The 14,114-nt window shown below is 38.0% G+C and overlaps 2 protein-coding genes and 1 pseudogene across 3 annotated transcripts; 2 read left to right on the top strand and 1 right to left on the bottom strand.

Moving 5' to 3' along the window:
• Positions 1 to 1,710: 1,710 nt before the first annotated feature.
• On the top strand, positions 1,711 to 5,565 carry LOC113711036 (NAC domain-containing protein 71-like). Of its 2 annotated transcripts, XR_003453076.2 has the most exons (4): positions 1,711 to 2,406; positions 3,628 to 3,894; positions 4,667 to 5,068; positions 5,152 to 5,565. XR_003453076.2 is itself a non-coding variant. In XM_027234170.2 (3 exons), the coding sequence occupies exons 1-3, from the start codon at positions 1,939 to 1,941 to the stop codon at positions 4,739 to 4,741; spliced, it is 810 nt and encodes a 269-aa protein (XP_027089971.1). In that variant the 5' UTR covers positions 1,711 to 1,938; the 3' UTR covers positions 4,742 to 5,565. The 2 variants fall into 2 exon arrangements, 1 of the variants encoding a protein (XP_027089971.1); XM_027234170.2 differs by having other exon boundaries at positions 4,667 to 5,565.
• Positions 5,566 to 6,088: 523 nt separating this feature from the next.
• Positions 6,089 to 7,624, bottom strand: LOC113712593 (protein EXORDIUM-like 5; annotated as a pseudogene).
• Positions 7,625 to 7,693: 69 nt separating this feature from the next.
• On the top strand, positions 7,694 to 12,184 carry LOC113710966 (uncharacterized). Its single transcript, XM_027234074.2, has 9 exons — positions 7,694 to 7,824; positions 7,973 to 8,158; positions 8,250 to 8,314; positions 8,519 to 8,645; positions 9,315 to 9,463; positions 9,839 to 9,946; positions 10,036 to 10,155; positions 11,254 to 11,427; positions 11,933 to 12,184. The coding sequence occupies exons 2-9, from the start codon at positions 8,083 to 8,085 to the stop codon at positions 12,032 to 12,034; spliced, it is 921 nt and encodes a 306-aa protein (XP_027089875.1). The 5' UTR covers positions 7,694 to 7,824; positions 7,973 to 8,082; the 3' UTR covers positions 12,035 to 12,184.
• The last annotated feature ends 1,930 nt before the right edge of the window (positions 12,185 to 14,114 follow it).

Raw genomic sequence — 14,114 nt, 5'->3', positions numbered from 1 at the left:
ACACAATATAATAATATGTTCTTGCAATTTCAACTTGTTCAGAATCACGAAAATCAGTGCATCATGATGGACCCCTTCCGCATCTCATGCTTGAAAATTAAATGAAATGGTAATCATTTTTACTTTTAATGGGAAAGAAAGTGAAAATCAAATTATCCTTTAGTGAATGTTTGGTTTCAAGAACTACAGTGGAGAGAAACGCCAGGGGAGTTCAACCAGAAAAGGGTCGATAATGTTTCGCGAATTGCATGTATGATATACACACTCGGGGTGCATTCTTCTACCATAAAAGAGGCAAAATGCATTCTTTTTTTTTTCTTTTTTTAGATTGAGAAATTTGACGAAGAATTTGAAATCCGCTCAAGTTGTTCTAATTATTTGAATTGATTTAGATACATTTGAATTTATAATCCACTAATTATCAAAATATATTTTAAACACTATAATAATTTGTAATTTATAAATTTAAATACTTCATAAATAATTATAAAAATTTGAGAAGATTTCAATCTTTCATTAAATCCCGCATTCCAATCGCAACCTAGGCGTACTTAAAATTCTTTCAAATGAACTTAACAATCGGAACAAAAGTAGACAGACATCATCCCTCTTCAGTAAGCGCAGTATTCAGAGGGCATTCCTGGTTTGTCTTTTTTTTTTTTTTTTTGATCGGAGACGATAAACCTAATATATCCTACACTAAGAGGAAGGGGACGGACCTAAAAAAGCTCAAAAATAAATCGAAGGGAACTGAACCACATCGAATCAGACGAGTGCACCGCACGCGCACTTGAATTTTTTGGAAACAAGTAACTGAAATGTGATATTTTTAATGGAAGGTAAGGTCCGCCAAATAGACGGTGGCCACTGAGCGGTTGCATTCCTCGTTTGTCAATGGAGTTGACTTTTCAAAAGGTGAGACATGCACCTATAGAGTATAGACTGTGGATATGGGGTATTCCCGGAAAAGGAAAACCTTGACCAAGAAGAATTTAACTTATTATATCAATCATACTTTTGAATCATTTTTCAATTCCAATATAGGTATATTTTTGTTTAATCGTATTAATTTATTCACACTTTTGCATCAAATTTCAATTCCAATTTCCAATAGAGCAAGTTCAATTGAACGAGCACATCTACTACATTACTATCAATCCAAAAGTCTTTAATAAAATACATATTAGACAACAATTACACGATACCTAAATTGATTGATTTGAGACATTCGATCTGCTACAGAAAAATACCTTTACTAAACAATTATAAATCCCAAGTTAAATATGGCTTTTAGTATAAATTATATTTGTCATAGCTTTGATGTACTTCGAAGATTACTAAAGTTAAACCACACTAATGGCCCGTTTAGCGTTGCAATGCGTTTACAATAAAAAAGTTTAAGCACTAAAAGTATTTGGATTAATCTTTTATACACTGACAGTAGTGTATATATTTTCATCATTAGATGTACGACATATAATTTGAATTTGAATTTGAAAATTAAATTTTGCATATGTATCGTATATCTACCCGTGATAGTGTATATAAGATTTATTTAAAGTATTTTTAGGATATTTATAAGATTTATTCAATGTATTTTTAGGGTATTTAGTAACTGATTTTCTTAACGTAGGTTAATTTAGCAGGTTATAAACAGTATCCTTAAAAGCACTCGTATTCTTTATAAACAGTATCCTTAACCCTCCAAACGAGGTCACACAAGATTAAGCAGCAAAGCAATCAACCATTCAGCATAATCGTGGAAAGAGACCCGCGAGCTCGCACTACTGAGGAGCACGAACACTCTTTTGCGCTAGCACTACACAAGACAAAACCCCAAACAAACTTCAGGGCCACGCTTCTTGAGTCCCTGACTGCTATAAAACCCTACCTTCTGTCCCCTGTCCATGCCTTTGCTCTCGCGGAAAATTTCCACAAATGAGGGGAGAGGATCCAATGCCCCCGGATGATCCGACGTCGTTTTGTCTTCCACCAGGTTCTCGATTCTACCCTTCCGAGCAACAGCTCGTCTGCTACTACCTTACTTCTAAAAACAACGGCACCAATTGTTATGGCAAAGACGTAATTAAAGAGTTAGACTTGTACAATTTCAACCCGTTCAACTTACCTGAATCGGGTTGCTTCCGGTTCGGCAGCGGAGGGCGGAGGCGCCACTGGTATTGTTACGTTAGGAGGGTTGTTTTGAGGGAGACAGGGAGGAGGAGAGTCGCCGGTGGTGGGTATTGGAAAAAGAGGGGGAGGGTTAGGGATGTAATTGATGCGGGTGCAGGGAAAGTTGTGGTGGGGACGCGTAAAAGTTTTGATTTTTATTCGGGGGATTCACATGAGAATGCTGTTAGGACTCGTTGGGCCCTGTATGAATATGCTCTCAATGATCGTCATATGGTATTAATCTTCTTTTATGTTTTGATGATAATTTATTAAGTTATGGGTCTGGTGAAAATTTGAAGTTTTGTACCTGATATTTTGGTAGAAGTTATACATTGTTGTTGGTCTAAGCTGATTGGGTTTGAGTAGATTAACTTTTTTGGATAATTAGTTAACTTGACGTTAATATCTAATGGGAATTTTTTTCTCCCCCAAATACTTTCATTTTCATTGCGAATTGGGTTCTGCGGTTCTTTTTATTTTTTTTTTTATTTATGGAGAAAATTTGGTGGTAATTTATGCTTCCTAAATTCAAGGGTATGAAGTAGAAATTGGATTCGGCCATGTTAAATGAATGATTGTCAGTTGGCAGTCTTGCTTATGCTGGTTTCGGGAAATGATTTTAGTGGGGTCAATGTGGATTTAATTCATTTTTTCCCTAATAAAGCTGTTAAAATTCTCTTCTACTTTATTGTACTTGGTACTAGAATTTGCACATACAGGCGCAAATAGAGACATAAAGTTTGTGATTTACCTGTTGAGCTAGATTAGTTATTTCTTATTTGGAATTAGGTTTAAGTTTGTGTTTGTTATCTTGCTATTATCAATTACGCATTATAAATAGCTTTTGGTGCCTTTTGCATTGGTGTGATGAAATCATTTTTTGTAAAAGAAAGTATATTTTGTTTCAAAATGTAAAGGTGATTTTCTTAATTGATCTTAATGTTAAAGGCAAGAAGAAAAAATGCATCGTGAATATTTCCTAATAACATATTGAAAGTAGTTTTGATTTGTGAAGATCCTGAATGGGAGGCTTCGGTTTAGACTTGAGATTCACTGTGTGATACCCATTACCCTGCTGCTGGACAAGCTTTTGATCATGATTTGTCTGTGTGCGAGAAGAGGAGAAAATAGATGGTTTCTTGTTTCAAGGATCTTGATGTCAGCTTCTATTCGACAGTCCTACACTCTGAGACTAATGTGTGCACCATCTTTCATATATGACTCGGATGTTGTGTATTCTTCCTAGGGTTGTGATTTCCATTTATTTCCATCTGTGTGTACTGTGTAGATGTCAAGTATATTTTGATGATGGTTGCTTTCCCATATGATCAGATTGAATATTAAAAGATCTAGGAAATTTGGTTATTGGATTATGTTAGAAGTTTCTGCTCTAATTCATTTGGTTAAAGCTGCAACAAAATTTATTCAGAATCTCATGATTCAAAGTTTATGCAGGGATCTTTTGTCCTTTGCCGAGTGTTTAAAAAATCTGATCTGGGACATAACTTATCAGAGCACAATATAAGTTCCTGCGGTGAGGAAAGTGTTGCAACTGTGCGTCATATAGGTGTTCAATATGATGGAAGTGTTACATCAGTTATTGGAGAATCTAAAATGCATGACAAGAGTACGCAAAATGATGATAATGAGGTTTTGAAGCTCCCTACAGGACAGGGTAATGAGTTAGACAAGACCATTAGCCTCAAGCCTGTTTCTGAGCAGGTATCAAACCTGAAATCTTCTTCTTTTCAATTCAGCGAAATTTTTCCTATCAGTTATAGTTAGAAGGATTCTGCTGCTTAGACTTCTGCAGTATATTTTCAAAACAGTTGCTTTGTCTGATTGTGGAATGTCAAAGCTCAATAGCATTCTTTGTTCCTTTTGGATTGCTCTTTTTCTATTCACTTTGTTGGAGGTTCACTGGCGTTAGGACTTTAGTGACTGTTATATGTGCGATTTCTTGAGGAGAAACAGAGAGGTTGGTCATAAGCCTTTTTTCTTTTTTACTGTAAATTCTGTGGATAAGTTGGTAGACAGTCCTCTTAGTTGAGATTTACTTGCCATATTAGAATGAACATTTTTTCTTTGGTAAATGGGATGCTGAAAACTTCCGAGTGATGGTCTTGAATTGATTGACCTGATAAGTAAGTTTGAGATTTCCAGTGAGCTTTCCTGAACATGCAGAAATGAAGATGTTATATGTATAGAGTAATAAATGTTCCTGTTTTCCCAACATGATCTTCTTTTCCCTTCTTCAAACTTCTATCTCCTCATTCGTCTTATGGGTTGGAAATTGAATGTGGTTCCTTAACTACTCTTTCCGAGTTTACTTACTGACGCCCTTAAGTTTATCCAGATAGATTTTGCTTTCTTATTAACAAGAATGGAGATTGCTTTTTCTTTATGATCTGTTGAATTTGAACATGTAGAATTATACGGCCCATGGATCAATCATTACTTCCTTGCTGATGATTTGTACGATTTGGCTGTGCAGGACTTGAAAACCATTCTAGAAGGAGATTATATAGAGGTCGATGACCTTCTATGCTTGCTTCCGGGTGTCGACTGATTAACTTTTTAGGAGTGGTAACATTATTGTGTTTGAAAAGATACAAAAGACAGACATCTACGATGTCCTGCAGATTTTCATCAGTTGGAGTCTTGATGCTCAGATTACTTCCTCAGGAAGTAACGTTATGATCTAATTTTCTCTAGGAGATATGAATCACACATATTGATAGAACTGATATCACAATGAGTTAGAAACTGAGTTGTTCAATATGGATTATGGAATGAAGAAAATGCGAAAAGGTGGAGGGGAGTACTGCCAGTAATGAGATTTACCTCAATTGTGGATTAATGATCATGTGAAGGCCAGGAAACCATGTTTCATAAGGTGGTTGTGGATGCTTGTCTTGCTTTTCCTATATCTCATCCTTGATGAAAAGCTGGTAATGGTTTTTAGTATTGAACCTGCAGATCCTCAATATCAATTTACAGCAGGCACTGGCCCGGGTGGAGGTGGCTAAAGATGGTGAGAAAGCTGTGCAAAGATGGGAAGGTCAACGGAGTCAATTGAATGAGGTGTGTTAGCTGGTCACTGCATCGGTCATTCTCAGTGTCAAGAATGTGAAGAAGTATGAATTGAAGCGCTGTGCTGATGTATAATAGCAGATCACTAGATCCAATTAAAATAAGTCTAGTTTTTTCTGGACATGAAGGTCTCTTTTACTAGGATTTTAAATTTGCTCGTTTATCATCAACTTATTAGTATATATACATATGTGCTTGTTGGGGTGGTAGCGGTTAACTCAACTGCTGCCGCTTGAGAAGATGGAGCAGCATTTAGGACCCCGCATAAATAGTCGATTTTAATGTTCATTCGCGTTTTCATATCATGTTTCCAGCAAAAAAGGAAGGAGTTTGATTGGGTCGTTTTACCTGTACACCACCGAGTCGTCATCAAAATGCTCCACTATTTTCCCATCTACAGGGTGCTATTAATTTTTGACAAGCAACCCAAAATAATTATCGACGAATATCTCTTCAACTTTTCACCTGAGTTTCGTGAAGCTATTTTACTCTGATTTTTTTTTTTAACTTTTCTTTTTTAAAATGGATCCGGACACGACCGGCCGATGAAATTGTGTAAAACTTATACTGGTGGGTTCTAAAATCATTGGCAATTGACTAGTAAATTTTTTTTTTTTTTTTTTTTGGACGAAAGACTAGTAAAGTTCAAAATCAAAAAATGAATGTGGGCAAAGATACGAGAAAAGCCCACAAAACTTTTTAGCTTAGACCATAGACTGATGGGCCGCACTTCTTTCCGAAGCACGTGCAAACCAAACTCATTTAACTCCGACCCGGACAACAATTCTCCCCAAAACACAGAAATAGTTAGGGAAAATGGCCATTTTCGTCCCTAAATTTTTTTTTTCTGTCGATTTAATCCCTAACTTTTATTTCTGGCCAATTTAATACATGAACTTAATTTTCGAGTCCAATTAAGGCCTTCTACGGCGGCGCCGCCATCTAAAAGCAATTTAGCCCCTAATTTAACATCAAACAAGGGCATTTTAGGAATTTTAAATTATCTTCTCTCCACTACCAATCTCCGCCACCAACCACCCACCTCCTCCTCCTCCTTTTATCCTTCTCTTTTCGTGACAATATGGATGATCAAACTGAATTCCGCAAGGGCAAAGGTTGGTGGTGTCAAACCACACGGCTTTGTTGTTAGGCAGCAACTGGAACTACATGGCTGAAACTCCAGCATTTTCAGAATGAATCTTCCAATGACCTCGGAAATTTGTACGGAATTCGAGTTTCTTGTCGGAGGGCTGCTGGGTGTCATCAGGAGGTTGCTGGAAGCCATCAAAGTTACTGCCATCTTGGCCTCCAAAACCAAATTGAATGCTGCCGAAGGGATTTCTTATGCCAAGGGAGAAGCCATTCTTTTGGACTTGGTTGATGGGTGTCCTGGCAAAGGTACCGAGGAACGCAAGGGGAAGAACAAAAAAGGCTTTGAACAGATCAACCATTAATTCCAAAATCCCCAATATTGGAGAATGCCCTTTCACAGGTTCTGTGAAATATTTGTCTCCCCTCGCACAGGTAGCGTGTAGCCCACCACGGACGAGAAGGTGAAGTAGTGGAAGCCGCAAACAGCTCAGCAGAAATCTTGGACGGTGACATCCCCGGAGGTAAGGATGAGGTAGATGTCGTTCTTGTGGTCGATGGAGAAGCGCTTCAATCGAACTGCGGTGGCGATGACCTGCTGCATGGAGAGACGAGTGAGGTGGGTGCCCTAGGAGCAGCGGGGTTCGGAGTACTCCCCGACGATGAGAACGGAGCTAGAGATGTTGGCGCCAGTCTGGTCGGTGTAGAAGGAGACGGTGCGCCACCACTGGGAGACGGAGAGGGAAGGAGTGGCGCGGCGATCGGAGGTGTAGATGGAGAAGAGGAAGTCCTTGATGAGGAGCTGGTAGGAGGCGGCCCACCAGCCTTACCAGATGAGGTAGATGTTGATCGGGGAGGAGAGGACGAGGCCCATGTGGTAGCGAAGGTCGACCAAGTCGGAGGAGCCCTCAAATTTCTTGGAGGCGAAGAGGGACTTAGGGGCAAGCTTTGGGTTGAACTAGGAGACCGACTGTGATTGGCAGAGTCTGCTGCTTAGCGGTGGAATTGGAGGTGGCAGCAGCATTGTTGAAGGGGACGATGAGGAGGAGGAGAAGAATTACTGCTGTTTTAGTAATCAACATTTTGTGTATAATTCTTGTTTAATGTCACTTTTTTTTAATTTTTGTTACCGCCCCACCATTGAAATTCCAAAAATACCCTTTTTGGGTTGCTCAATTAGGAACTTGAAAGAAATGGTGCGGTGGCTCCGCCGCTGAGTTCCTTAATTGGAATCGAAATATAAGTTTAAGGGTTAAATTGGCTATAAATAATATATAAGGACTAAATCGACGGACAAAAAAAGTTTAGGGACTAAATTGGCCATTTTCCCCAATAGTTACCATGGCAAAGGGTTTATGAAAGGGTTTCTTCTTCAGTAGCTGCTTCTCTTCTTCTTCTTCTTACTACTTGAGTCTCGGGGCTGTGCCATCGGAACCCTTCATCAATTCGCCTTTCTCAGTCACTTTGCTGGTATGCTTCCGCCAACAACCCCCTCCCTCAGCTGCCTAGCAATGCAAATGGGGGGAAATTTTATGATATCTCGGGCTCTGTGTTCTAATTTTTCTTCCGTTATCTGTTACTCTGGTAATCATCCATTGATAAAAATATGAACTTTCAGGTGAAACAATAAATTTTCCCAGGATGGTTCCCGTTTAGCTGGACCAGAAACAACCCTTCAAATTAAAAGGATAAAGAGTTCTTAGATTCGAGAGTTTATCATTTTGGAGCATGGCACTTTGGATTTCAAGAAGGGCTTTTCGTTCTTGGAATGGTGCATTTTCTTCGGCACTTGGTTTTTCTAGTGGTATGTTACCTTCATGCTCTTTTTGTTCTCCTGAATAACTTGACTAAAATCTGACTCTTTATTATTATTCTGGGGGAAATTTTTATTGCAGGCTTGAGCTGTCAGCGGGCTGTTAGGCAAAGTGTGTTTTCTGTTGAATTATCTGCTCTTCAAAAGGTAACTGGATTAGTTATCACAATTTGCTTATACTGATCTTGCAAGAAATTAGTTAGGATTTGAAATTTGTCTTCCGTGGTTGTGCCCTTGTTTTTTTTCATAATTTTTCCGCAAAAATGAATCTTTTGAAAGAAGATGGTAGCACATTTTGTTGGTCGCATCATATTCATTAGCTTTCTTCTTGTTTCTGGTTTTTGACTGCAGAATGAGTTACTTATCGCTGCTTGTCGAGGGTTTTCAACTTCTATCTTAACTCCTGGATCATGTGAAGATGCATTTCCCTCAGATTTGTTGTCCAGAAAACGGGTTTTCCCCCCTGAGCGCACAGTTGGTATGACTTCTAATACTTGCCTTTTCTTTAGATACGTTCTGGAAAGATTAGCATGCTTCATTATGCTCCATTTTTTTGGAAAATTTTGCTGTATTAAACTTTCTTTTTCTACACTTTTTTTTTTTAAAAATCTAGCTCATGAATCGATGGATAAGTCAATTTTTCTGTGAGGAATGAATTGAAACAGTGTCCAATTAATGCAGTTTGAATTGCATTAGATGATTGCACACCTTAGGCTTGACTCTAAGAATTTCGTTGCATTTGGTTTATAACGATATGATTGAGTTTATAGTGATGTATGACAAGGTAGGTATGACACAATGTATTGAAGAGAGTGATACAAATTTCTCTTATTAGGTTTGTATCTTAAATCCAGAATTTTCAAGTTTTTTAAAGGCTTCTGGCTGCAAATAATAAGAGTTTGTAGTGGATTTTCAGTTTACATGAGGATATGTTTTAGTTTATCTAGGAGATTTACTTTCTGTTTCTGGGAAGGTTATAGATTGAGTTGGCCCTACCAAATGAAGTTTACTTTTGGTTTTGATTTGTTATATATTCTCTGTCTCATCCGATGAAGGTAAAATTTCTTATAGACTGGCATATTGCTACTTTGTGTTCAACTAGTGAAACATCACTTGTTTACTGTGTTGATTATTTGTGATTTCTTAGGACTTTGTCAGGACCTGGTGATTCCGGTCACAAACTTTTCCAATGAAGATAAAGGCTTGATGGTTTTGGCTGGCGATGTTTTTGATGTTCCAATTAGGAAAGATATTGTCCATCGTGTTGTAAGGTGGCAGCTTGCAAAACGACAGCAGGTAGGATGATCTTTCTTTACTTGGAAGTATGATAAATTGACAGGATAACATGTCTTAATGTTTCACAAGCCAATATTGTACCTTGTATCCTCCTCTTAAACAATTGAGTTAAGAATAGCAAATCTATTAATGTCATGCCACTGAGTGAGGTCAATATAACCTTCTGCAGTTTTTTAAACTTTCTTAACTTTTGGCATCTAGTATCTTGTTATCTTCAACATTTTTAATTGTTATTTGCATATAAGAAGGGAAGTTTGAGTTCTTGCAGTGGAGGATATTTCGTGCTTGGTGTATATTAATAGTTTCTTAATGAGCTTTAAGCTGGAGAATAATTTATTATTGTGAAATTTTCTTAGAGCAGTGAGTTTTTGTCAGGGAACTCATTCAACCAAAACCATTAGCGAGGTCAGTGGAACTGGTAGAAAACCATGGCGACAGAAGGGTACTGGTCGAGCGAGACATGGAACACTGCGAGGTCCTCAGGTGATGTACTGCTGTCTTATATTTCTGTATAGATGGTGCTTTTTGTATGACTCTGAATGGTTACTATGGATTTGCTTGCTGAATAACAGTTCAGGGGTGGTGCAACTATGCATGGTCCCAAACCACGAAGTCATGCTATCAAGCTGAATAAGAAGGTCCGTCGACTGGGGCTAAAGATTGCATTGTCAGCTAGAGCAGCAGAAGGAAAGGCGAGTTTTTGAAAGCGTACTTTGTCTTATATAATTTCCTCCTTGTTTTTCTTATCTAGAATTTGGTTGGGTTGTCTTAGAACAATGGGCAAAAATTTTGTCCTGGACCCCTATGTAGCCAAAAGTTACTTCAGTCCTAGTTTCCCTTTATTTATTTGATTTATTCTTATGCTTGTGGTGTCCTGCCATAAGTTTTTCTTGGTCTGGATGATGATTTAATTGTCTGGGGAAAAAAGAACCCTTTGTCCATTTTTTTTAAAAAAGAAACCCCCAGTCTTTCAGAGCAAAGCCATTCGCTTCATGCTTTAGACTATCTGGATAATTTTATATGCCTCTTTATAATTTTCTTTCATTGTAGTGCATAAATATTTTGGCCATAACTGGATGATTTGTATCTTGTAACATCTTTGATTTCTAGGATAGAGTTCCGGCTAGAATTAGGAGTACACCAACATTAATAGTGAAAAATAGAGCTTCTTTATCATATTAATTGTTGGTACTTTATTCTGTTCTGATTGCATTATTGGACTTGTTTACCGATGATGTTTATCCCTCAAGTTGCCATATAAGTATTTTCATCTGTTAAACAGCAATTCCGTTGCAATTGAGAAGTAACTACTGGGATATACAACAGCACTAACCTGCTAAAAACCTTATTGAGGCTTTCCTCCCGGATTAAGTTAGCACACACACTAGCCTTCCTTTCTGAGCACTGATACCTCGAGATATGTTAGATAAGGCAGATTGTTGTATTTGACTGAATTTGTAGAGTATTGCGAATTTTGGGAGTCTGGAAAATTGTCATTTCTACTTTTAATTAACTATTAACCTGGAAGCCCTTGAGGATTTAAGTCTCTTTCATTTGAAGATTTTATATTTTTTAAGAGATTTATCTTCTATTATAAAGCTTGTACTTCTGTTCTAGTGTGGCTACATTTATCCAGTGTTGTTTTGGCCTTTCTACCTCCCTCTCCCATGGAAATGATAACATTTATCATTTCTTTTAGGATGAGGAATAGCTTTCCAGCTTATGCTCTTTATGTTCACCCATTCATCTAATTATATTAGTTTTGACATCGTATGGTTCTTTATCCACAGCTTATGGTTTTTGAGGATTTAGAGATCCCTTCACATAAGACAAAAAATGTTGTCAGCTATTATAATCTAATGGTGGATACCAAGAAACTTCTGCTGGTGGATGGAGATGCAATTAACGAAAAGCTGAAGCTTGCTACCCAAAATATACATTATGTCAATGTTCTTCCTTCAATTGTAAGTATCAACTTAGTTTTGATTTGTCCCTCGTGAGTTTGTTGTTGGATGTAATTCCTGCTTACTATTCACATCTGAAAGATGAACTGCAATTTATCAAATTTTTAAAATTTCAGATGAACTATGGAATTACTCATCAATCACGCTTTTATAATTATCTTTGCCATAACCTTTCAATGAGTTTTCAAATACTGATTCCTTTTCAAGAAGATCATAACCTTTCAATGAGTTTTCAAATACTGATTCCTTTTCAAGAAGATTTAGATTATTTTTCCTGTTATGTTATTAATGAACAACCATTAGCCATTTCATGGTTTCAGTAGAGTTCAAATGTCTACCAAAAATGTGGATGGTAATTTATGTAGAAATAAATTGTATTTTTCCTTGATAATCTGCCACCCTGTTTCAGTAGTGACAGGCTGTTTTGGATTTTATTCGAGGTGATTCTTCTCCAGCACTTAGTCTGGTTCTGATTTTTTTTTTTTTTGACTTTTGGTTTTTGCAGGGATTGAATGTCTATAGCATTTTGTTGCACGACACTCTAGTGATGTCTCGTGATGCCGTAAATAGGATAGTTGAAAGGATGCACACACCAATTAATCGCTAAGATAACATCAGCAAGTTCAAAGGGAAAGCTTGAATTTTTGTACGTTAGCCTGAGAGATGATGTAGTTGTCATGGCTAATGATGCTTGTATTGTTGTTATTGTCAAAACTTGTGACAGTCTGAGGCTGCAATTTTCATCTTTCGTGATCCAGGACGTGGCTTGGATGTCAGATAACTTGCTTAGGATTTTACTCAGGTTGTTACTTGAACAGGGAAATTGATGGAGATCAAGATAGTATTGCCACCTTTCCTTAGGAGACCTGCAGCAGGGCAGCCACTAGTTGTCTCTCTCATGATGATAAAGAGTGAGCCAGCATTTCGGTTTCACTTAGTGACTGGCTGATGAGAGGCATGGCTCAAGACTTGGAATCGATAAAAAGACGCAGGAAAACATGATATACTTGCTACTGTTTTAGTATTTTGTCCGTGGAGCGGAAAGGAGCGAGCTTGAATTCCATGACCCAAGGATCATGTGAGGCGCCATTTCTTTTCTGTTCTGCCTGCTTTATGTTTTGAGTCTCTCATCTCTTACCAAGTTGTAAGTACTTGGCTTGGCTTTTTTTGCGTCCACCCCTTTCCGGTGTTGTTTCTTACTGTGTGCCATCTTTTGACCTTTATTTTGTTTTTCCATAAAGCACGATCAAAACAATCATTTGTCCTCCTGCAAATCACAAGCAAAAACAACAGGAAATGAGGCTTACGGAGCGGCCTTGGCCTTTGCATGATCCGCTAGTGACTGCATCATTATTGATGTTGCTGCAACATTTCCTTCATTTCACGATGCATGCTGCACCTGTCCGCGGCTACAAGCAATAAATGGCGCATCCCTTCATTCGTCATCCTCTTTTCTGTCCTTTTCTCCTCCTCCTGAATTCTCAAAAGACTCTCTTCAGGAGTTCATACCCTTTGCCTTGTGGATCATGTTTCTTGATCGTGTTACCACATATCATATCCCCATCTTGGGGTGGAAAAATACAAAAGATCATGTCGCCTGCAGCAGATGATCTTTAGAAAACCATCACATAATCACACTTTTAGCGCTTATCAAAACCATAAAAAAGTGGCCCCTTCCAAGGAGTGAGATGAACATGTTGTCATAATGTGTCGTGGTGGTAGCTATAAGACACTGATGATTCCTTCAGGGGTTTTTTTTGTCATCTTTCCGCAAGTCAGTGTTATGATTATTATTCTTGGACACCAAAATCTGATCTGTTACCCATTTTTTTGGCCGGTCGATAGGCATAACCCGCAGCTGTGCGAAATATGCAATTCCATCATCACTGCCTTCGGTTTTGAGCAGCCATATTATTATTGCCCCACCCCACCCCACCCCAAACCAAACCCGTATGCTTTTACACACGTAAAATTGGGTGGGTCATTCCAATTCTTGTGTCATTGTAGACCCAAAATTCTGAGGGTCATTACTCATAAAGCTTCTGCCATCACGATTAAATTGAGCCACCGCACCACCTACCTTTCAGACAGGAGAAATTGATAGAAGGATTGGGTCCCATAATTGTAGACCAACACAGACCCCTTTGATTTTATGACTCCTCCTACAGCACAGTGTACGCAAAAAAGTCCAACTCTTGCTTAATGACCCATAGAATAGATTGATGCTCCACTCTGTCTCTGTGTGTGTGTGTGTGTGTTTTTTTTTTGCCCTTTCCCATAGAAATATACTATAGAATAGAGGCGTTTATCATCACTCTTACCCTATTCTTGCGTGGAAACTACTTTTGCCTAATGAAAACGGAGCGAAATGAAAAGTTTTTGTCTTGTATTTATTGCCGTAAGGTAATAGGTAAGCAGTAAGATTTTGTTTGCTTTAAGACACAACAAATGCAATGGAAAATTAGAAAAGCGTTTCTGTACACATACATGAACAACATAAAATGTTTGGTAGGAAGAGTATTATTATGCAGCAAAAAAAAAAAAAAATGGAGGATTGTTAATGGGATTAATCAGTAGATTTTGATGTTTTGCTTAGGCCATAGACTCATAGAGTAGTGTTTTGACCCAGAAAGTAATGAAAATTATGTAGAGATAAAAAGAGTGATGGACATTAGGATGTGCCACCA

This window comes from Coffea arabica, chromosome 10e (assembly GCF_036785885.1).
Source record: "Coffea arabica cultivar ET-39 chromosome 10e, Coffea Arabica ET-39 HiFi, whole genome shotgun sequence".
Lineage (NCBI taxonomy): Eukaryota > Viridiplantae > Streptophyta > Magnoliopsida > Gentianales > Rubiaceae > Coffea > Coffea arabica.
This window is presented reverse-complemented; position numbering and strand designations above follow the sequence as displayed.